The sequence below is a fragment of the Piliocolobus tephrosceles genome, chromosome 4, assembly GCF_002776525.5.
Source record: "Piliocolobus tephrosceles isolate RC106 chromosome 4, ASM277652v3, whole genome shotgun sequence".
Lineage (NCBI taxonomy): Eukaryota > Metazoa > Chordata > Mammalia > Primates > Cercopithecidae > Piliocolobus > Piliocolobus tephrosceles.
The window spans coordinates 175388542-175413142 of NC_045437.1; the positions used below are offsets into that span (position 1 = coordinate 175388542).

The window sequence follows — 24601 nt, forward strand, 5'->3', positions numbered from 1 at the left end:
TTATCCCTACCACCATCAGCCTTCTTGTAAACTCCTGGGAATAACACCACATGAGGAAATTGCATATTGCTATCATCTCACACACGGTTCTTCTAAACCCAGTGGATTCTTAGAGCAAATCTGCAAACAGCTAGGTTTGTAGCAATAACCACTCAGTTCTCTTTCACACAAACTGACCTTAACCATCCAGGAAACAAGTGTCCTAAAACACGTGAAATTTACTAGATGCTATTCACTTGTGTTAACTATGTAAGTAAGTACAGACCAAGATGAGATCACTTACTAGAGGGTATGTTAGGAGTTAGGCTTATGTATGTTCATTATGCTGTTGTATGCAAACATGTATCATCTATGAATACACACATGTAGGCCCCAAACACTTAAAGTGCATGCTTGGCCTTTCATAATAAGTAAATGGAAAAAGATACGAAATAACTAGTTTAGAACTAAAATTCTGCACCATCTATTTATAGGCAGTGATGTACCCTGATACTTTGTTCCTATAAATTCGCTAGTAAACTGGGAATTAAAAAATTATTGAAAGCATCTCTACTCCTTATTTGTATATGTTCTGATAAAAGACTCACTTTCTACATTTTGAAAAAAAAATTGAATTAATTAAAAATGAGACAATGCAACACAAAAACTAGTAAGCTATGCTGGTTCAAATGATTGATGCAAATGACTCGTAACAAGAGAAGAATCTTAGGAATAGGGTATAGAGGAATTTAAAGTCTTTTTTTCCAACCAGCTAAACTTTTGGCCATCAAAATTATCAGTGTGCATCAGATGATAATCGGCTATTTTACCTTGCAAATAATGTGAGAAGTGAAGCTTTAGAAATGTCAAGTGACCAAACAAGTATGTGCAGAAATTAACTTTCTTTTTATTATATATCATATAATGTAGTAGTAAAGTTTGTTTGAAGTGCATGAATAAAAAGTTAGTGAAATTACAGGAGGAACAATCTATATAGCAATAATAGGTGCATTCCCTGTGCATCTGAAAGAAAAAAAAAGAGTTTTCACTCATTTTGGCCTAAAACTTAGTGTTCAGGTTCCCAGGATTCTGACATCAGAACCCGGATAACGCTGATTAGAACCATAGGGGCTTTACAATAAAAGCTAAAATATTGACCATATGATGGCAAAAAGTCTTATTTTGTGGTTAACTTATTCTCTTCTAGCTACTCTCTGATGAAGTTGGTGGCGCTGTGGAAGAGGACCGCCGCCTCCTGGACGAGGACCGGGACCGCTCAGCATTGTAAGTGACATGCTTGTCGTAGCTCTCCATCTGAGCCTCAATGAAATCTCTCTGCTGCTGCCTGATGGTCTGGCTTATGAGCCCAGGGAGGGCGTGGATGCTACCAATCAAAGTCTCTAATTTTGTTTCCAGGGTAACAATCCTCTTCTCGAAGTCTTCACTCCTTTCGTTTAAGTCAGAAATCATATCATACATGATATTCTGGGTCTGAAAAACAGGATTGAGAAGGTTAATTATACTTGCCCTGAACACAAACAGAGGTTTGGCTCCAGTCTCTTGCTGGTGGCATTCAGTATAACAGGGGTGTCAGCAAACTGATCAGCTCGTCTTGCAAAGTCAATTCATTGTATCTGTTCAATACCAGGATTTATAACAGAAATATAAGATCTTTGGTTCAGCTGTAGAAAATGTGGAGCAAGTACGGCTACTGGTGGTATGCCCAATGATTGTAGGCAGTATCAGGATAGACAAAAACATTTCAATTTAATATTTATATATGTATGGTAAAGGTTGTCACAAAGGTTATAGCACACATCAAATTCATTTTGCAACACATAACATTAGGGCAGGGGTAATTTTTTTAAAATGGGCAGAATCAAAGAACAATAAATAATACAAATACAGAAGGATAAATAATAATACAGATGGTATTGGGATGTAGCAGAAATGTTGAGGGTAGAATATAAATGAAGTTTAGGATTAACTGGTTTTACAATTTTGTAATTTAAAGCAATAAATTCCTAAATATTGTTTGTTATCCTTTGTTCCAAATTATAGGCCTCTCTCCATTGGGTCAAATGGAAATTTTACAGATAATTGAGAGAATATTAGTTGAGGGAGATACTAAAGTTACCAGTCTACCTTATTGGCTGTGGCTCTGACCTACTGGCTAAGGCTTAATTAAAGCTAAGTGGTTAAAATAGGAAAATGTTTCTGGATTCCTAGTGAACCTTGAACTTGACTGTCTTGATCACAGGATATCCATAACTCTGATTTCTAGGTATATTTCCTGAGTAGCCAAGAGTCAAAGAGAAAGGACTGATCAGCTCAGAGCTAGAAAGGGAAAAGGCTGGTGAAGAGGAAAAGGTTTTAATCTTAGTTTAGTGCAGACTTTCCCAAGTCTGAGATCCTTTCATTTAAGCTGTCCTTCCTTCTACTTCATTTCTCTTCTATCATATGCTCTTCTTCTGCTTAACAATCTTTTAAAGATGGTAAATGAACTGATAAGGGAGTTATCATTCAGAATATAGGCACCTTGTTTCAGTTTGATCAGAGACACAGTGCATACACTTAATTTTACTACATAGTCTTGAGAATATGTGGACAGCATCCATCCATTTACAAAAATACTGAGCCTTTATGGTACGTACAGTCCTGTGGTCATAAGTACATTAATAAAGAAATAGCATCTTGCCTCACAGTGGCACTCTTGAAGTAAAATTACATCTCTGCATCATATTCCAATGTGGTCTATTCATTTTTTCCATAAAAATATCCATTAAAAATCATTTAACCTAGGAGTGATGGAGCTTGCCCATCTTTTTTTCATATGTCCAAGTAACAGCCACATTTATACACATTAATCGAGGATGTCTTCATACATTATATATGTGTGCTGTCCAGCTTATATGCATGATATATGCTCTCCTAGGGTAAATCATTAAATACTTACCATCTTCATCTAGTAGGTGGTATTGATATACATTGAAATGAACGTAATTTAGATGCATTATTTAAAGAGACTAGGACAAATACTTGTAATTTTTATGGATTATACTTGAGGCTTTAGTAAAATCATGGCTAATTTCTCAAACAAAAAAACAGTTTGTAAGATGCAACTGAGAGTTGCCTCTTTCAAAGCATTTGGGTAAAAGGCTGAACAATTATATAAATGCTATTTTAATACCACCTTTAGAACTCACCCAGGAAAATGCAATGTTTTGATAGCTGACAAATATTTATGTTTTAAGGATGGGTTTTATGTTGGGAGAAACAACCAAAAATTGATCAGATAAATGTTGCAAATAAGGTAGAATAATTTGGAGACCGTTAATGTACTTTTTAAAAAGTGGTATGATTTTGAAATAATGAAATGGAGAAAGAACCATAAAAAAATGATCACTTTGGGGTGATAACTTTCATTTTAGGACGTAATTTCTGGTATCTTTTATTTTTATTTCAACTTTGCATTCTTTTGAGTTTGCTTAAAAGACATAGAACAAAATTTAATTAATGAGTCCTATTCATTCCTGAATATCACACTCACACCTCGGATGCAGTTCTGCTCTCATTGGGATGAGATTTACATGCAAATAAGAATCCCACAGGTATTGTCTCCTATTCCACTTAAGCTTCTTATGGTACTTCCAAATCACTGTAACTGGGAATGTTTTTAGAATGGGGTTGAATAACGTAACAGGGAAAGAGTACATTAAATGAGAGGTATAGAAACATTCTTTTAAGTTGGACCATCATTTTAGGATGCTTTTTTGGTTTGATTTATTAATTAAATTTGGGTTGGGATCCTCTTGAAACATGAATGATTAGTGGCTGATTTCAACAGATGCAACTATGAGGGCTAAGCTCCTCAGGCTTACCTTTGCCAAGTCCACTAAGGTGTTTGCTTGGTCATTCAGTTTCCTCTGCTCCATTTTTACACTTCTTAATCTAAAAGACAGAATCTGATATCAGAAAGGTTCCCTTCTTTCTACAGCAATCTTATGCCTTCCAAAGAGCATGCACAAAATTGACAAGAGCAAATAACTGCATGGATAATGCCTTGAATATTTGGGGTAAGTCCAAACTGGTTATGTGTCTGGTTCAATGAGAAGCATGCTTCCCCAACACCGCAAAAAAGAAAGGAGAGAGAGAGCAATAGATGAGATGTCCTTAGGACAACTATTTACTGGTAAAGTTGAATTCAGAAAGACTCATAAGGATTTAACCATATGAGAAAAAGCCAAAACATTCCTTAAAGCCCCAGTATCATGACAAATAGACATAGGAAGAAATATGCAAAGCAACTGGAATTTCATCGATGTTGGAGCAATGAGCACCTTCCTATGCCTACATGACTAGATACAGGTGTTAGCCCTGTTTAGTCTGAAATGGATTGGGTTAGGTATTTGAACCTGATGAAAACACAGTGATAAGTGAGATTCTTATTAACAAAAAAAAAAAAAAAAAACAAAAAACTTTTATTCAACCAGCAGCAATATAACACAAAACACATAATTATTATCTTTTTCTTCACTGTATTTCGTTTAACTTTTATCTTGAACTGCCATTAAATTTGAAGGGAGGCCAGACCATTTCCTAGTAAAAATTTCCCTTAATTTTCAGTGTAGATAAAAGTCAGAGGACAATTATAGTATCTGGCAGATGGAGTCTCTACTCGTAAGATTATGTTTAGCTCCTGTTAAACATCATTGTATGTACCTGATGAGGAGTCAATTAAGAGTCAAAAAAATGGTATTAGGAAACATTTTTAGGTAAGAACTCTGCTATTCTTTAACTTTATTTACTATATTATTTTTCAACAAATATTTATTCAGTGTTTACTGTGTGCCAAGAAAGATTTTCCAATAAGACAAATGTGGTTTATTGTTCCTTAAGCTAACAACTAAAAGCTTTTTCCCAAAAGAGAAGTAGGTTCTTCTAAACTATTTAATGAAAACAAACAAACAGTCATGCCAATCTTATTTTACTTTGATGACAAGTCATTTTATAAAGTATAGTTTTAATGCTAGAGAGAGTATTTTGTATTATTTTTCAATTGAAATGAAAGGTAATTATGTAGAAGGAATAAAAACTCACAGGGCAAGATTTTACTGCCAGGGAGATTTCTATAATATGTTCATAATGTTCAGTGATTTTGTTCTGAAACTAGGATATCCAATATGTCACCAAATCTGCTCTACAGTGAAGATGCAGTGCCTTCTGCCAGTAGGTTTAGCTGACACCAAACCTACAACACGATCTTTACCAATCTCCAGCAGCTGAAGGTTATCACTTCTCATTGCGACTACGTGTTTATTAGAACACTGGAACGAAGTTAACTGGCTCCTTGTTATGCTATTACAGAGATGGAATATGTCCTAGTGTAAAATTAATTTACAAGCATGTATTTAGATCCAATATATTGTTGAGAAAAGTTTCTCTCAGTAATTAATAGGGTTACAATTTTTGATGTGTGCCTTTGGAAAACAGGCAACTACCCCCACCCTATATGCCCTAAAAAGAACACTTAGACATCTGTGGGTCATTACACAGAAGTGTACTAAAGAAAGAGCAATGTACAACAGTGGATTCCATCCTCACGGACTCTAACTGGACCTTTAGTTCCTTTACATATGAAATGCAGTGTGTTAGATTAGAACAATGTTTCTGCACTGCTGGATTCATACCAACTGAGGTATTCTAGATGACTTTAAGTGATACTTAAGATGGAAAACAGTTATTCCTTTCAGTTCTCTTCTAATTCTTCATTACTGCAAGAAAAACGTCACAGGCTGGTCCCACTCTGTCTCTGTCTCCTAACACCTGCTTTAAAAAAAAAAAAAAAAGCAGAATCTCAGCTCAGAGCTTTCTGCAGGCAACAGCCTATGGCTAGAATTCAACTATCAATTGACAATGACCTTTACCTTTCTTTGTAATATTTTTAATCCATTTGTATAAAAATGGATTAAAATTTCTATAAAGGAATTTGTATGAAGTTTCATTTTCAACTTTAAGTTGTAGTATTGGTGGCACAGAAATGATGGAAGCTTGGGCTCTGGACCAGATGCCTCCAGCAAGTAATGAGTAGAGAGAAAGTCCTGAATTCTACAAGTCAGGTTAGAACAGCCAGTGGCAGTTTCTTAGCTTAAGTGGGTACTTCATCTTGTAAACAACGGGGCTGAATTTACGTCTCTTGGATTGCTATACTATGTCTGACAGTAGAATTTTGCCCATTTTATTTTCTACTAATCTGGAAAGCTGACATAGAGTAGCCCTATTCGATTGGAATTCCTTTAGATTCCGGAATCATCTTGTCTTGTTGTTTGTTTCTTACACTGCCTGTAATGTAGGAGAGCTGATAGAAAAAGCCTGCTTAAGCTGCAGCTGCCAGAATAAAAGGTAACATGCAGATGTGTATTACACTTTTTTCCCCCCCAAAAAGAAGAATAAGAAACATATGTTGATTTCTTCCTTGTGAACTTCACTTATCACAGGAAAATATCATGATTTTGGATCACATTTCCATAGCAGCAATCAGACTACTAAAATTCACAAATAAAGGATCTGCTGGGTGCATGCAGCCAGTAGAAAATTCTGCAAATGTTGAAAGGAGCGGCTCACACAACTTACTTCCGAGCTCTATTTTCATTTTGTTGAAATAAAAAGACAAAACAAAAGAAAAGAAACTGTAAAATATTCTGGAACAAAATAACACAATGTGGTGTTCAGTTGTGCACAGGGGGCTCGATTCATTAGCTGGAAGATCCTGTTATGGTTCTGCAGGATTTTGACATATTGGCCAAAGAGAAACACTATTGCATTATCCTTCTTCATTGCTACTATACTTTCTCATCTGAAAGCACTCAGCTTCCTCCTGAGTAAGAGTTCAGAAGGAAGAGCATGCATAAAGTCATCATGGCCTCTTGATATTTGATGTTCAAGTAAACAACAAGAAATATTTTTGCCTAATATGAATGTGATATGGTTAAAAGAACAATATTTGAAACAAAGGCATTATAATCGTTTTTTTGTCGGGGGGTACATCTTTTCCAAATTAGGACAACTCAGAAGCTGAAAGGCAGGTAATCCAACTCTCATGATATACAAATCAAGTAGATTGGATTTCTTGGCTCTGAAACAAATTCATGTTGGTCCATAGTTGAAATAAAAGAATGATAAACTTTAAAGGTAAGGTTGCTACCAGAAAAAGGGTTAAAAGTTAAAGAGAAAGAGAACACTTCATGGCACTAAGTGACAATCTAAAAAGAAAATTACTGAAAAGAGGGCACAGGCCTGGACAGTTCAGCATCCAACAGAGGATAGAGAGGCTATGAAGTTTGGAAAAGAGAAACAGAGTTGAGACAGCAGGGACTGGTAGAAGCAGAGAGCTGCTGAGAAAGCACTCAGGACAAATCAGAGAGTAGGAGAGGCCAGGAGTGATCTATCGAATGAATTTTAACATTTTTCTTCAGCTAGTAAGGTCTGATTGTACCCAGTGCCGACAGATAAGGCTGAGGGTCTCAGTGGATCTGCACAGTGGGCAATGGAAGCCTTGCCCTTAGGAATCGAGCCCTGTGTGCTTTCCCTATGACTTCACTCCCTAACTTCCAATACTAAGCTAAACTGAAAGGTAAGTATGCATGATTAGAATGATCTAGCCAAACAAAGCTTGTATGAATAAACATAGTTACACTTTTACAAAGTATAAATGTCCCCCACCTCAACGGAAACCCGGTAACCCCTAGATACATTTATAAAGCAATTCAGAGCATTTCTGAGTTGCCTGAAGCTTATCTGCTTTAGAAGTACACATTGCTACAGAAGAAACAGAATAAGAAATGTCTGACAGAAGCAGAAAAATCACAAGTAGCTTCCTCTGTCACGCTGTCCAAACAGAGTATACTAAAAGACCCCGTGCCAGCGACTCCACAGTACCCACCCTTAAGAAAGGGCCGACACGCCTTGTAGGGTGTATTTGCAACTTGCTTAGTGACAGTTTTTAAGCTTCCCCAAATACTTTTTTATAACATTTTAACGTAAAAATGTAATAACCTACGGCAAAGTTGAAAGCATTTTATAGTAAAAACCCCTACATTCTCCCCCAGGCTTCTGAATGTGAATGTATTCTGAACATAATAGTCCAGAACAGTCTTATATTACAAGATGTAATACGAATCCCCGCCGCACATGGCTGCAGAACCGTATTACAAAAACTATCACAGCATTTTTTTGGATTTGTTGTTATATGAAAAATTATTAAAGGTAAATCACATGTAATTTTCCATTTGATAGGTCAGAGTGACAGGAAAGGACCCAGATAAGATCCTGGAGGCAATGGGATGTGTGGCTGCTCAACACATAGACCGACCACACTTGCTTACTGCTGTGTCATCTCACGCCCTTCCGCCCTGGACATACGTATCTTCTCACATGCACTAAGGTAAGGTTTCTTTTTAACATACTAAATATAGGTTGATATCAAAATATTAAAGGTACAAAAATGATTTTGCCATGGTATGGCCTGTGGACCTCCTGTATGAATGTTGGGGTGACTGTGTAGTATGGTTTTAGCAGGGGAAGATCACTCTAATAGGAGAGGTGTGCGAGGTGAGTCCCCTGAGGAAGACGCCTGTTTGACAGGAAAACAGGTTGAGGAACGTGGAGGTGAAAGCTCAGCATCTCTGGCTGGGGAGGCAGGAGCCGTTCTCATTCTCTTCAATCTAAACTTCAAGGAATCAAGATGTCTAGGCAAGGGCTCCTGGGTGGTGGTTCTGGGTTATGAGTGTAACTGTAAGGTCTAGAGCAAGTTCCCTCTGGGAGTCGGATGGAACAGAATGTTCCTTTCTGTGTTTTTCCTTATTTTAAGAGTATTACTGGAAAACTACAGCCTTGTGTTTTCCTTACAAAGGGAGGAAAACCATAGTGGTGTGTCAAGTCACTGAGCTACAGAGGAAAGAGCATCACTATCGTAGGAAAGTGTGTTAGTAAAGCTGGGGAAAGAGCATGAGTGAGTAGCAATGAAGGCCAGATACTCTAGCATATGTGCAGAGCCTGCCTCTACTATAAATCTCAGGTCTGTGGAAGTATGAATCTGTCCATAACAACATATTCTACATTTTCAGTGATACCTATTTAAGCAGGGTAGTTCAATGGACAGGTTTTGTATTCTAGGGTAGAAGATGAATGCTTAGTAATTTCCTACAAAATGTTAGTGGTACCATATTACATAGGAATTACCTGAACATGCAAAATAAAAATTTCAGCCTTTGAGTTTTCTTGTCTGTTATACTAGTTGGGTCTGAGAGACAAATCTCATTGGATAGACAAAGCATCTTGTATTCACCCACCTTCCCATTATTACCCTGGTAGGTTTCATAAGGAAAGCCACTGTTCTAAGCCACAAATGTGACCATATCTGCTCTTCTCCATACAGAAATGGTATTAAGAGCAAGTCTGCATGGTATGACAATCGATACCCACATGAATAATACTTACAGTAAGGATGCTGCCAGCCTGGAGGAGAAAGACCCTGTGCTTTAAAATTATCAATGCATCTTACTAGATGTAGATTGTTACTTTAAAAGTCTATGTTAATTATATAACAATGGAACAGCACAAAGGACTTCAACAATAGTGGTTTGGATAAAGTTAAAATAATGATAAGAGAGTAAAAGGTCTATACAAACTAGAACATTTAAAATGAACACAGCCAAATTTCTGATTAAAAACTAATTTAAAATTCAAGTATTAAATCAGTTATATGCACTACATTCATATAAATATGTTTGAAGCTATGTTTAGAAAATAAAGCTAAAAATATCCTAGAGCAAACTATCTGAATAAATAGATTAAATTAAGAAACACCATCTTAGCAGAAGTTATTCTAAAGAGAAACTGAGAAGACATTTTAATTAGTATTCTAGTACTAATAAGTGATTTTTAACCTTTAAAGGAACTGAGGTTATTCTCAGGATCTTACTGTGGAATGATTAAATTGCCATATAACATCTTCTGGAAACAAACATGACAATGTTTTCTTTTTTCTTTCCTTATGAAACAAGAACAACCAAGTGCAAAAATTGAAAGCCAAGAACACAAAAGCAGGATAAAAATGGAAAATGATACTTACTGATGAATAGCTTGCAAGAATTTTCGTTGATGTTTTCTTACTTTTGCATGATCTATCTTTTTTACTAGCTTTGTATTTTTGTAAATTAGCCATGTTTCCCTGAGTACATTGGCAGCTGCATTTTTTACCTGTTAAGAGAACAAACAAAGCAGGTGATAAATTCCAGAGCAGAATCCTTTGTAACTTTGCTGGGGTCAGAGTCTTCATCCCAAGGATCATGGTGAGCTGTAGCTTCATTTAGTAACTATGACTCAAAATACTATTTTTCTTGAATCTATGTCTTTTTAGAAGTACCTGTATCTGCCTGGGAACAACACTTAAATTGAAATAGAGATACTACCACTTTCTTCCTGCAGTAAATTCTATCCTACTCCTTCAGGAAACTTCTTTTTTATTCAACTTTTTGTTTTTTTAATCAAGAGGTGTTGAGTTCTCCACTGTGTATTGCAATTGTTGTCTCCATGTTCTTCCTTTCCCTGGAGAAAGACAAAATGCCATGAGGCCAAGGTTAATCCTGTCCTTTGCAAACCTGCTTGGTATTTCTGGCTGTATACTACTGGAAAGGCATGTTTCCAGTGCTGAATGTATAAGTACACCCAGAACTGATAGCCTCCCAGAGTGACTTAGCAATTTGTATGCTTGTTAGCACACTTTAATTAACTGACAGAGTCTGTGTTATGATTTTATTGGAAATTTAGGTACACTGCATTTCAAATGGATGGGAAAAATGAAAAGGGTGAAAGCATTGCAGTATCACTGCCAAGACCTACAATAGCTGATGAAAGGCATGGATACTTAATCCAATCACTTGCTTTCTTGATGAAAGTCTTCAACAAATCCTGGAGCTGATAAAGGGCCAGCAAGGGCAGATTCTGTGTTCTTCCTTGCTCACACTACGGGATCTGATGACCCACAGCTTTCACTTGGGCTTTTGGATTACTTACTATAAGAAGTCATTCCATTTAATTCTTTTGAGTGATGGATAAAGGATATTTCACAAAGAGAGTCACAGGTTACTGGGGTGCTAGGTGGAGGAAGATAACTTTTTAAGAAAGGTAATGTAGTGGGGAAGACAAAACAATGAGCTGAGATTGATAACTGGGTTCTAAGTACTTGACTTTGTACTAACCAAGTCAGGTTGAAGTGATTAGCTAACATCGTAGGACTTCGGTTTTCTTAAACATCAGAAAGTTAGAGATAATGAATATTAAAGTTACCTCAATCATTAGATTTACAATAAGAATGAGCTTTAGAATTATACTAAACTGTGGGCCCAACTTTGTATTTATGTTTTTCACTTTAGCAAAGAAAACATCAGGTTTGGTAACTGATGGTGAATTCTTTTCCATGGAACTAAAAAGTTTTCTTTCTGAGCAAAATTATATTGCTGGAACTCATTTTAAGAAAAATGAGTGGTCTTTTTACAGTAAAGCTTCTTTTAGAAATGACTGGTTTGTAATGCACTGCCTCTGGATATCCATTAGACTCTGTACATGGAGAGAATCCTCAGACCAACAGAAAAATGATCAACACAGAAGCCAAATGCCAGCAATGCGTATAAGTAACACCACCACCATCCACAGTGAAGCTAAAAGGAGTTCAAGTCAATTCTTCGATCCATCTTCATACTTCCATTTCCTCAGACAGCAGGGAGAGCCACCTTTAGAAGCTTTTTGCATCTGATCCTCATGTCCTTTCAAAGGTAAGGAAATGGGTGCAGCATGAATAGTCGTTATTTGAGGACCTCGCTTTTAAGGAGAGAGGAGTGGGAAGTGACTGCCCAGCAGTCTCTGGGGTTGGAATAGCCTTTCCCTGTGAGGAAAGAGAGTCTCAGATCTCTAAGCAACTATAGATACCTGGAAGATTGGCAAGGGGCCCTGACAGAGGCTCTCTCTCTGATTTTACCAGTCCAAGGCATAGAGGAGAAGCCTAGATCCCTGCCTGGTGAGGAAGGTGGAAAACCAGGTAAGAACCCTGGGTAAAAACCAAAGGGTCAGAAAAACAGCAATTGAACACAACAGTACGCATTGTAGATTTGGGTATTAGACCTCTGTCAGATGGATAGATTTCAAAAATTTTCTCCCATTCTGTAGGTTGTCTGTTCACTTTGTCAATAGCTTCTTTTGCTGTGCAGAAACTCTTTAGTTTAATTAGATCCCATTTGTCAATTTTTGCCTGTTGCAATTGCTTTTGGCATTTCTGTCATAAAATCTTTGCCTGTAACTATGTCCTGAATGGTACTGCCTAGATTTTCTCCTATGGTTTTTATAGTTTTGCGTTTTACATTTAAGTATTTAATGCACCTTGGGTAATTTTTGCATAAGCTGTAAGGAAGGGATCCAGTTTCAATTTTCTGCATATAGCCAGCCAGATCTCTCAGCATCATTTATTAAATAGGGACTCCTTTCTGCATTGCTTGTTTTTGTCAGGTTTGCTGAAGATCAGATGGTTGTACGTGTGTGGCCTTCATTTCTGTTCCATTGGTTTATGTGTCTGTTTTTGTACCAGTTTACCACAGTGTTTTAGTTACTGTAGCCCTACAATATAGTTTGAAGTTGGGTAGCATGATGCCTCCAGCTTTGTTCTTTTTGCTTAGGATTGTCTTGGCAATTCCAACTCTTGTTTGGTTCCATGTAAATTTAAAAATAGTTTTTTTCTAAATCTGTGAAGAATGGCAATGGTAGTTTAATGGGAATAACATTGAAACTATTTAATTACTTTGGGCAGTATGGCTATTTTCATGATATTGATTCTTATCTATGAGCATGGAATGTTTCTCAATTTGTTTGTGTCCCGTCAGATTTCTTTGAGCACTGGTTTGTAGTTCTCCTTGAAGAGGCCCTTCACTTCCCTCGTTAACTGTATTCCTAGATATTTTGTTCTTTTTGTAGCAATTGTGAATGGCAGTTCATTCATGATTTGGCTCTCTGCTTACCTGTTGATGGTATATAGGAATGCTAGTGATTTTTGCACACTGATTTTGTATCCTGAGAGTTTGCTGAAGTTGCTTATCAGCTTAAGAAGTTTTTGGGTTGAGATGATGGGGTTTTCTAGATATAGGATCCTGTCATCTGCAAAGGTAATTTGACTTCCTCTCTTCTTATTTGAATACCCTTTCTTTCTTTCTCTTACCTGATTACCCTGGCCAGAACTTCCCATACTATGTTGAATAGGAGTGGTGAGAGAGGACATCCTTGTCTTGTGCTGGTTTTCAAGGGGAATGCTTCTGGCTTTTGCCCATTATGATACTGGCAGTGGATTTGTCATAGATGGCTCTTATTATTTTGAGGTATGTTCCTTCAATATCTAGTTTATTGAGAGCGTTTAACATGCAGCGATGTTGAATTTTTTCGATGGTCTTTTCTGCATCTATTGAGATAATTATGTGGGTTTTATGTTTAGTTCTGTTATTGTGATGAATCACATTCATTGATTTGCATATGTTGAAACAATCTTGGATCCTAGGGATGAAGCCAACTTGATCATGGTGGATAAGCCTTTTGATGTGCTGCTGAATTTGGTTTGCCAGTATTTTATTGAGGATTTTTTCATCAATGTTCATCAAGGATATTGACTAGAAGTTTTCTCTTTTTGTTTTATCTCTTCCAGGTTTTGGTATCAGGATGATGCTAGCCTCATAGAATCAGTTAGGGAGCATTCCCTCCTTTGTGATTTTTTGGGCTAGTTTCTGTAGAAATGGCACCAGCTCTTCTTTGTACCTCTGGTAGAATTCAGTTGTGAATGCATCTGGTCCTGGGCTTTTGTTTTTGGTTGGTAGGCAATTTATTCCTGCCTCAATTTCAGAACTCATTATTGGTCTATTCAGGAATTCAATTTCTTCTTGGTTTGGTCTTGGGAGGGTATAGGTGTCCAGGAATTTATCCATTTCTTCTAGATTTTCTAGTTTATGTGCACAGAGGTGTTTAATAGCATTCTCTGATGATTGTGTTTCTGTGGGGTCAGTGGTGATATCTCCTTATCATTTCTGATAGTGTTTGACTCTTTGCTCTTTTCTTCTTTGTCTATCTAGTGGTCTATTTTAATTTTTTCAAAGAACCAGCTCCTGGATTTGTTGATTTCTTTTTGAAGGGTTATTGGTGTCTCTGTCTCCTTCAGTTCAGCTCTGATCTTGGTTATTTCTTGTCTTCTGCTATCTTTGGGATTTGTTTGTTCTTGGTTCTCCAGTTCTTTTAGTTGAGATGTTAGGTTGTTAACTTGAGATCTTTCTGGTGTGGGGATTTGAGTGCTATAAATTCCCCTCTTAACACTGCTTTAGCTGCATCCCAGAGATTCTGCTACGTTGTCTCTTTGTTCTCATTAGTTTCAAAGAACTTCTTGATTTCTGCCTTAATTTCATTATTTACCCAAGAGTCATTCAGGAGAAGGTTGCTCAATTTGCATTGGTTTTGAGTTGTGTGGTTTTGAGTTAAATTCTTTTTTTTTTTTTTTTTTTGAGACGGAGTCTCGCTCTGTCGCCCAGTCTGGAGTGCAGTGGCTGGATCTCAGCTCACTGCAAGCTCCGCCTCCCAGGTTTACACCATTCTCCTGCCTCAGCCTCCCAGGACTACAAACACCCGCCACCTCGCCTGGCTAGTTTTTTGTATTTTTTAGTAGAGATGGGGTTTCACCATGTTAGCCAGGATGGTCTCAATCTCCTGACCTCATGATCCGCCCGTCTTGGCCTCCCAAAGTGCTGGGATTACAGGCTTGAGCCACCGCACCCGGCCTTGAGTTAAATTCTTAATCTTGTGTTCTAATTTGATTGCATTATAGTCTAAAACTGCTTGTTATGATTTCAGTTCTTTTGCATTTGCTGAGGAGTGTTGTACTTCTGATTATGTAATCGGTTTTACAGTAAGTGTCACATAGTGATGAGAACAATGTGTATTCTGTTGCTATCAGGTCCACTTGATCCAAAGCTGAGTTCAGGTCCTGAATATCTCTCTTAATTTTCCGTCTCAATTATCTGACTAACACTGACAGTGGGGTATTAAAGTCTCCTACTATTATTGTGTGGAAGTCGATGTCTCTTTGTAGGTCTCTAAGTACTTGCTTTATGAATCTGGGTGTTCCTGTGTTGGGCACATATATATTTAGAATAGTTAGCTCTTTTGTTGAATTGAACCCTTTAACCATTACGTAATGCTCTTCATCTTTTTTGATCTTTGTTGGTTTAAAGTCTGTTTTGTCAGGAACTAGGATTTCAACCTGTTTTTTTTTTTTCTTTTTCTTTTTTTCTTATAGTTTCCATTTGGTTGGTAAATTTTCCTCCATCCCTTTATTTTGAGCCAATGTGTGTGTCTGCCCTTGAGAGAGTCTCTTGAAGACAGCATACTGATGGGCAGCTTGCCATTCTCTGTCTTTTATTTGGGGCATTTAGTCTATTTACATTGAAGGTTACTAGTGCTTTGTGTGAATTTGATCCTGCCATCATGATGCTAGCTGGTTACTTTGCAGACTTACTTATTTGGTTGCTTCATAGTGTCAGTGGTCTGTGTACTTTGGTATGTTTCTGTAGTGGCTGGTAACGGCTTTTCCTTTCCATATTTAGTGCTTCCTTCAGGAGCTCTTGCAAGGCAGGCCTGGTGGTGATGAATTCCCTTAGCATTTGCTTGTCTGAAAAGGATCTTATTTCTCCTTCACTTATGAAGCTTACTTTGGCCAGATACGAAATTCTAGGTTGGAAATTCTTTAAGAATGTTGAATATGGGCCCCCAATCTCTTCTGGCTTGTAGGATCTCTGCTGAGGGGTCTACTGTTAGTCAGATTTTTTTTTTTTTTTTTTTTTTCATAAGTGATCTGGCCTTTCTCTCTGGCTTCCCTTATCTTTTTTCTTTCATTTTGACCTTGGAGAATCTGATGATTTTGTGTCTTGGGGTAAACCTTCCTGTGGAGTACCTTACTGGGGATCCTCTGCATTTCCTGAATTTGAATGTTGGCCTGTCTTGCTAGGCTGAGGAAATTCTCCTGGATGATACCCGGAAGTATGTTTTCCAACTTGGTCCCATACTCATCTCTTTCAGGTACCCCAATCAGTTGTAGGTTTGATCTCTTTACACAATCCCATATTCTTGGAGGTTTTGTTCATTCTTTTTCATTCATTCTTTTTATTAAAACTTTGCTTTGTTCAAACCTATAGCATATCGGTAATGACAACATTGTTTAAAAGGCTATTTTGGATCTTCATTTTCAACTTCCATTTCTTTGTTGTTGTTTTTATCTCCTGCTGCTTTCTCAGAGGCTTTTTTAGCATAACACTTCCACTCCTCGCCAATTCAAGGGGAATGCACCAGGGCGCCATATGCTCTCAGCCGCCCTTGCAGCAGCAGGGATAGATTTGTTCATGCTTCACCCTCTCTCTCCAGTTTTCCTTTAGGTCAGGTGTATGAGGCCTGGGTGAATGTTGTGGCTGTGGAACAGGACATAGCCAAGTGATTCATTCATTTCATGTGTTAACCCCCTGGGCTGTGAGCCAAGGACAATGTGAAAGCTACACAGAATAAATCCTTTAGCATTTCTGTTCCCTTGTTAAGAGACATGCAGGAAACAAAATTATATAACTGCATAATAGTGTTCTTATTATGGATCTGATTGAGAATTCTTAACAGATTAACAACACCCACAGTGGACATTAATATGTATAATTATCCTTTGTGGGGTATCTAGCAACTTTAAAAATTATGTCTGGGATTTGGAATTGCTTGTTTTCAAGTTTCTTTTCCAAAAAGGTATTCTGGGGATCAAACTACAAGATTTCCTGTTTGCTCAGAATGGAATGAATAGTAATAATAATATATTTCCAAAAGATACAGCATGGTAAATATATTGCCCCTGTAAGGTGATAAACTGCAAATCTATTAAATAGCTGGTCCTGTCTTATTAAACTAGGAGGTAACATAATGGTATTATGTTTTCACTTCAAAATCATTAGTTTATTCTAGATACATGTACCTGTTGGCCATTTTTGAATTGCAGAAAGTCATGTAAATTTTTGGCATTACACAAAACAATCTTCTCAGTGCTGATGTACAATAAATAGTGTTCTGCTTTCAAATACAGTATTTTACTCGGTTAATGTAGTCATACAGAGAAACGACTTTTACATAAAATTATTCCCCTGAAAATCTGTATATGGTGAATAATTTTTCATAGAAATTGTTCAGTTCACTAAAGATACAAACTGGAATACTTGGAATGTTACATTTTTTCCTAGGAGAATAGCCTATCTTTTAGCATTCATATTGCTTTTTTCTTTAGAGTCATATTCAGATTTCAGAACATCTGTGACTATTATTCCTGTTAAGCAGCAGAAAAAATGATTTCTTTCTAGTTAGTATTTCAGGGAATAGTTGTATTTTTCTCTAATAAATTACTAGGTATGGTTTTTAGAATTCATTCAGCATTTTAGAATTATTTTAAAAGTTTAAATTATAAATGAGTCCATTTAGAATTTCCACAAATAAGCAAATGGAATCAAGTTCCAAGTAAATGATACTCATTAAATTGATGACTTTGTAAAAAATAATGAAAGGACTGTATTTGCATATACCATGTTGAGTATATATAATAAAGGAATGGGTATCATAAGAAAGCAATTTGTTTCCTTCTAGTGTCATTTTAACATTTATATCTTTATTATATCTTTGTTTAGTGACATCTTGCCTATAAAAATGGATCTGTCAGCAAGCCTATTTTTCTCAGACCTATAAGAGACTCCAGTCTCAAGAAATACTGCAAAGTAGTTCCACTTTTAAAAAGTAGTAATGAAATAACAATTATTAAAGCATGACAAGTATTATATAAAATGTAAAATTTGAAACCAGAACAGTACTTAATGGAAAAGCTTTCAACACAGGTAATAACCTGACAATTCAGGCAATATTATCCAAAGGAAGTCTAAAGTATACAAGAACTTATAACAAAAAAGCTGTAGCATCATCAGAAAACTTTGTCAGTTTGGGAAGATGCTTTATTTTCTTTTTTTTTGAGACAGACAGAGTCTTGCTCTGTCACCCAGGCTGGAGTGCAGTGGCGCAATCTCGGTTTATTGCAAGCTCCACCTCCCAGGTTCACACCATTCTCCTGCCTCAGCCTCCCGAGTAGCTGGGACTACAGGCGCCCCCCACTGCGCCCGGCTAGTTTTTTGCATTTTTAGTAGAGACGGGGTTTCCCCGTGTTGGCCAGGATGGTCTCAATCACCTGACCTTGTGATCCACCTGCCTCGGCCTCCCAAAGTGCTGGGATTACAGGCGTGAGCCACCACGCCTGGCCTGGAAAGATGCTTTTAAATTCATAATAACTGAAGGAAGATCACCTAAATCCACAGATCTAGATTCTGGATCCATAGTTCTCTAAAGGGGCCTCTGACTGGACTTTAGGGGACCCATGAGCAAGAGCACAAGTGCATTTTTCTGCCAAGCAGGAAGCATCTGAGATTTCACCTGATGTGCTGAGTGGTCAGTACTGGAAAAGCTTAAAATCTTTGGAATACTCGAATATGATACTTTAGCTGTTGATCCTCAACAGTTAACACAGCTTGCCAACCATATTTAGTATACAGTATATTTTTTATATGTTATTCCAAAAAAGAAATTACAATATATTCAGTAGACTCCACATCTTTTAAGAGAGATTATCCTTTCTAAGATGTCAAATCCTTGTGGAACAGCACATGAAAAGGTGGTTCTGTCCTCCAGGTGATTTTGTCTCGAGGGATTTTTGGTTGTCACAAGTTGGGGGCAGTGCTACTGGCCTCTAATATGTAGAAGTCAAGTATGGTGATAAACACCCAGCACACACAGGACAGACCCACACAAAAAAGAATTATTCAGCCAAAAGGTCACGAGTGCCAAGGTTGAGAGGCCCTGGAACACAGCAACTACACTATAAAACCAGCCTGGAACGTCTCCCAAATGAAACTGGTTGACCTCAGTGGACTTCACAAAATATTTTTTATCAACGGTGGTAGCTGGCAGTGTGATACTGTGAATCTTGTACTCAAAGTCTTTGTCTTTTCTAACTAACTCTTAAAAGGTTTTAATAAGGGTTAAGATAGGGAATATCAATATTCCAACATAATATTTAGAGAAACTATATGCTTCCTTCTTAAGAGGAAATTAAAATCTGCTTATGAAACATGGAGAAGTCTGCCCAAACATGCTAACTTGGCTTTCTTATTTGTGATTCTGTCACTTTTTTTTTTTTTTTTTTTTTTTCTGTTAAGATTTACAGGCAAACATATGGGTGACATGGTATTTTAAGGTATTTTTCTGCCTAATATCTTAAGTGTAGCATTAACTTAATTCCTGAAAAAATGCATAATCTTCATGGTAAAATAATATGGATTACAAGGGTCTTAATGCAAGTGTTCTTTTGAATACGATAAAACTTGTGACTTTTAAACACAAACTGTGCCAGCATAGAGCCCTGAAAGGACCAAACACGCACATGATGTAATACACAAAACAGCTGCTCCAATTCATGGATTAGATGTAGACTAATTTCATATGCACGTATTTTTATCTCTAGTAGATCTTTAAAAAGCAAAAGGAACCCAGGCCTTTATTTAGCTCCTCATTGACCTTTTTCCCTGCACATTCTCATCCAGGGATGTTCACGAGTTTTAAGAACAAATTTAGGAGTTTGAAGAAAACGAGAGTAAATCATGGAGCGTAGAAGACATTCCAAAGTGGTAACTGTAGGCTGAAAATGTAGCATCTGAACCTGGGAGGCTCTGATTGTCTACTATAAATGTAGACCTACTAACTCCAATGAAGTATCACTGTAGTGTCTGATAGGTAAGACTTAGCATGAGCAGTCAATTGCAATTCATGTTTTCATTTCTTAAGTATAATCTTTATAAATATATATTTGCATTAAAATGACTGGCCTATTAGGAAGTATTAACCAAATTAAACAAGACTACTTTTAAATATACAACCAAAATCAAGAGTGAGTGAAACCACTGAAAGTTGGAACTATACTTGAAATATCTATTGATTCATTTATGGGTAAAGTTACCAAGTTGACAATGTATTTTGTTATTTCAGCAGCAGCCTGATTGCATTCCACATTGGGCAGTTACTACACAGCATGATGACTCTATTATAAAATAATTTTTAGTTATTTTTGACTTTGGCATTTGTCTCAAGTGACTATCAAGAAAGGCTAAAAATTGAGTCTAATAAAAACCTTTCTCTTCTTGCATAGTTTTTTACCTTGATCTGGTGACTTTGAGCAAGTTACCTAACTCCTTTGTGTCTTAGTTTCCACATTTATAAAATGGCCAGAATAATAGCACTTCCCTCATAAAGCTGTTATGAGGATGAAGTGAGTTTATACACATGGCACACTTGGAGCAGTTCCTGGCACAGAAAGTGCTCTTAAACACTGTGATTACTGTTTTCTTCTGCTAATAATTGGACAGTGGTTGCCCAACTGGATGGTATACTATTTTTAACATCTCTTCTATGGCCTGTAAGTCAAGAAAAGAGCCTGTTTCTAGCCCTGCCTTGGGCTTCTAAAAGTTAGTGGTGGTTTCTTATTTGTCTTTGCGACCCTGTCTTGAGAACAGTGACTTGATCTTAGAAGTTCAGTAAAACATTTTCAATCACCTTCCCATCAAATTACTATTCTACATTAATAGTATGTTCCTTCCTACTCAATCCAATAGTTGGTCTCTTCTTGTATACCACACTTAAATCTAAAGAAGTAGGCATACCTAACATTTATGTGACTCGTCTTCATCCAAATACCAAGACTGCCCAATTACTTCCTAACTGACCTAAAGTTAGAAATAGTCTATTCTCAAAATGTGATAAAATGGAATTGATTCCAAGAATGCCTATACTTTCAAACCATATCATTTCAGCTTCAGATGTCAAAATAAAAACTATATTTCCTAACAGTGAAAAAAACACAATAATATTCTTTCTTTGAATATATATGGGTAGTAACTTACTCTTTTAGTCAGCTGAGTATCCATCATGAAATTGTGCACGTGTTTTTCTGCTTTGGTAAGTTCTAGCTTCCTTGCCACTACAGCTACCACCAGGGCTGTGCAACCAGCACCCTGAAAACAAGGAGAGAAGAGAAATCCGAAGCATTACTACTTTGTGTCTCAGACACATTAGAAAATGTTTTGCATCAAATGCAAAAGTTTCTCAGGATTAAAAAAATAGTCTTCAATAAGTATTACAGAAAATGTGTGATCAACAAATGTAAGCAATGTGCCTTAAACTGGGATTAAAAATTCAGTTTACATATTTTAAGAACAAAAGCATATTTGGAGAAAACATTTCCATTACAAGAAATAAATGGCCTAAAAGCAACTTGGTGACTTTTTAAAAAACAGAGCAAATCAGTTATATACCTATAATTATAATAGAAACAAATAACAAATGAGTAGATTAGCATACATGTATATGGAGTAGAAATAAGAATTTTTCTGTAAAGAATAAACCTCTAATCTTAAGAAGAGATCAGCAGGCCTTCAAGGTGATCAACTGCAATGCACCAGGAATAAAAGCAATAAATTATCTCAGCATATACACAGCTTCAGAGTGTTCCACACACACAAGAGGAAGGATAACAGGAAGATCACAGTGATCTTAACTTGGGCAACAGAGATATATGAAGTGCTGAAGGTAAGGGGTAACCATTAGACTATTTTATAAGTTTACTAACATGACATGAGGAAAGGCACAGGTCATCTTTATTTTGAAAAAACCAACAGTGTTCCTTTTTGAATTACAGACCATTGTTCTGATCTCTTGAAAGAGAGAGTCTGTGTGGTGCTCCCGCTCTGTGATCAAGTTGTGCTCATTCCAAGTTGTGAGAGTTTTATTTGCTGAAAGACCAGTAACTACTTGCTGGGGCCACTGATTGGAGGGCCCAGGCAAGGTCAAGGTGCTGCAGCCACTTCATCAGCCCTGGGCACGGGGAACCTCCCAGCAGGGAAGGGGGCATGTGAGGAACTACCTCAGGGGTCTGTAAAAGGGAAGTCACACCTCCAGATAGAATCTCAACCCTGAGAGGACCACAGAGCCACAGACATTGCCCAGCTAGTCTCAACAAACAGATAACAATGTAAATAGCAGGACACAGGCAGAGACCACTGGGCAGAGGCACAGAAAGTAGATGTGATTTAGCTATTCAGTTACAGACCAGAGAATGCATCTTTGGGCTGACTGCATGAGTTGCTGCAACAAATCTGGCAGGAGGGACAAGATTGAGGAGAAAAGGAGAAAAATAAATATACTACCTGATCATTATGATCATGGAAACATGGCCACAATGAGCAGCCAATACTGCTTTAATATATTTCCAGAGGGCTTCAATAGCCTGTTCCATCTTGTTCTATGAAGAAATCAGTATCCTCAGAAAGAAAGTGCTACTGATCACATGATCAAAGAGGTTGCCAAGTATTTAGACATTCTGATTTAGCCCTCTGATTTTAAAGATGAGACAACTAAAGCAGAGTAAATTACTATTCAGTTATAAACCTTGATTAGCATTGACATATTTCCTACTCTTTACTTCATCTCTTAATATCTATATCTATATCTATATTTAGGATCACATACAGTTGAATCTCCATATCCATGGGTTCCATATCCATGGGTTCCATATCCATGGATTCAACTGGATTGAAAATATTTGGGTAAAAAAATGGATGGTTGCATCTGTACTGAACATTATAGACTGTTTTCTTTTGTAATTATTCCTTAAACAATAACAATACTGTTTAGCAACTATTTGCACAGCATTTACATTGTGTGAAGTATCATAAGTAATCTAGAGATTAAAATACACAGGAGGATGTACCTAGGTTACATGCAAGTAATACACTATTTTATAAAGGACTCGAGCATCCGTGAATTTTCGTATTCATGGAAGGAAGTGGGGTTCTGGAACTGAACCCCCATCAATACTAAGGGATGACTGTATATTCTTATTTGTGATTATTCCATAGTCATGATGCATTATGAAGCACTGTATTTGAAAGCAAGACAGGAAATTCAAATTCACCTATTTTATATGATAGAGTATGAATGTCTAAAAATCGAGCAATATGGTTAATTATCAAAATAATCAACATTGTTCCTATTTTGTAATTGGCATAACTTTTAAATGGGTAGTTTTTAACCTTGACTATAAACTAGAATCACTTGGAGAGTTTGTAGAATTCCTAGTGCTGAGACTGTGTGCCTCACAGCAAATCTTCATCTCCAGGGATAAAATCCACGTGTCTGAATTATTTTTTAAAGTTCTCCAGGTGATCCCAAGGTACAGTCACTGCTTTAGATAAAGGAGGATATGGAGTGACTATGACGAGCTCCATTAACCTTCTATTAAAACAAGAGGGTCAAAATTCTTATGAGAGTCATTTGACTGACTTATGAAGACATTCAAGAAGTGGTAAACAAGGTAAGGAAAGGCAGACGGTGTGATGTTATTTGGATGTTTTGTGCCATATGCAGACAATGAAAGCAATTTTTTGACAATGAAACCCATATTTTAGATATGGGTACTAATGAAAGAAAAGAATGCCCTTTGGGAGCATCTCCACCCATTTGATTGACTTTCAAACATCTACCATGAAGTCTAAAGAGTTCTAGCAGGCTGATGAGACCAAATCAGTGACCACCCATGATAGCATATGCTGGACAAACACAGGCTAGCCTTTTGCAGATATGCTCCTAGGTACTACTCCTCAATCGCTGGGTTCTATGGGAACTTGGCGGTTCAGGGCAGCAATGGTTCTTTAATAAGCAGAGGTCATAAAACCCTGAGGGGCTCCTAACTACTAGAGAGACAGCCATCAGAGGGTAATTGGCATAAGAAGTTGAATATTGTTCTCCCCTGGCAGGTGGCCTCTGCTGAGATCTTTCTGGAAAGAAATCAAAATCCTAACAGGAATGGAAAGTCACTGGAATCAAGAGCCCTGGACAGTGGATTTTTATTTGTGTTTATTCTCAGGCTCCATTCTTTTCTGCTACTGGCCCGTTTCTCACCGGGTGTCGTCTAAGACATGGGCATTAAAAATGAGTACCTCTGTTGCAAATTGGAAAAGAAATTAATCCAATAATTTAGTAATTATCAAAACTATTATCTATATACCTCACTCCATTATCCTAACTCTGCCCCTTTAAGTTATACCTCCAGAACCACTTAGAAAACTTTTTGTTCAAATACAAACCCCTTAACTCTTTAAGTTTTATTTCAGTGAAGAAAACCGTAAACGTATACCTCCCTAGATTATTAAGTCATAAGATAATGTGATATGTATAGAATCACATTTCAAAAAAGTAACCTTTATTTTTTTAATTTTTAGAGTTATGCAAGATGAAGCTGGCTCACTTCCGAAAGCTTTCTAGGTTCAAGGTAAATTCCTGCCAACACATTCATGGTTATAGTAATTTAAGTAATGGCATATTATTATTGTCCACCCAGTGTCTATTTCGAGGACGATTCTGTTTCATAAAATGA

At 37.0% G+C, this 24601-nt stretch overlaps 1 protein-coding gene across 1 annotated transcript in view; it reads right to left on the minus strand.

Moving 5' to 3' along the window:
- Positions 1-862: 862 nt before the first annotated feature.
- The window catches only part of KCNN2 (potassium calcium-activated channel subfamily N member 2), a 428813-nt gene continuing 405074 nt past the window's right edge, over positions 863-24601 (minus strand). Inside the window, exons 10-13 of the mRNA XM_023194265.3 lie at positions 21072-21182; positions 10112-10239; positions 3861-3930; positions 863-1470 (exon numbers count right to left, since the gene is read on the minus strand). Of these exons, the coding sequence (XP_023050033.2) occupies positions 1183-1470; positions 3861-3930; positions 10112-10239; positions 21072-21182 (597 nt within the window). The 3' untranslated portion in view covers positions 863-1182. The remainder of the gene's footprint in view (positions 1471-3860; positions 3931-10111; positions 10240-21071; positions 21183-24601) is intronic.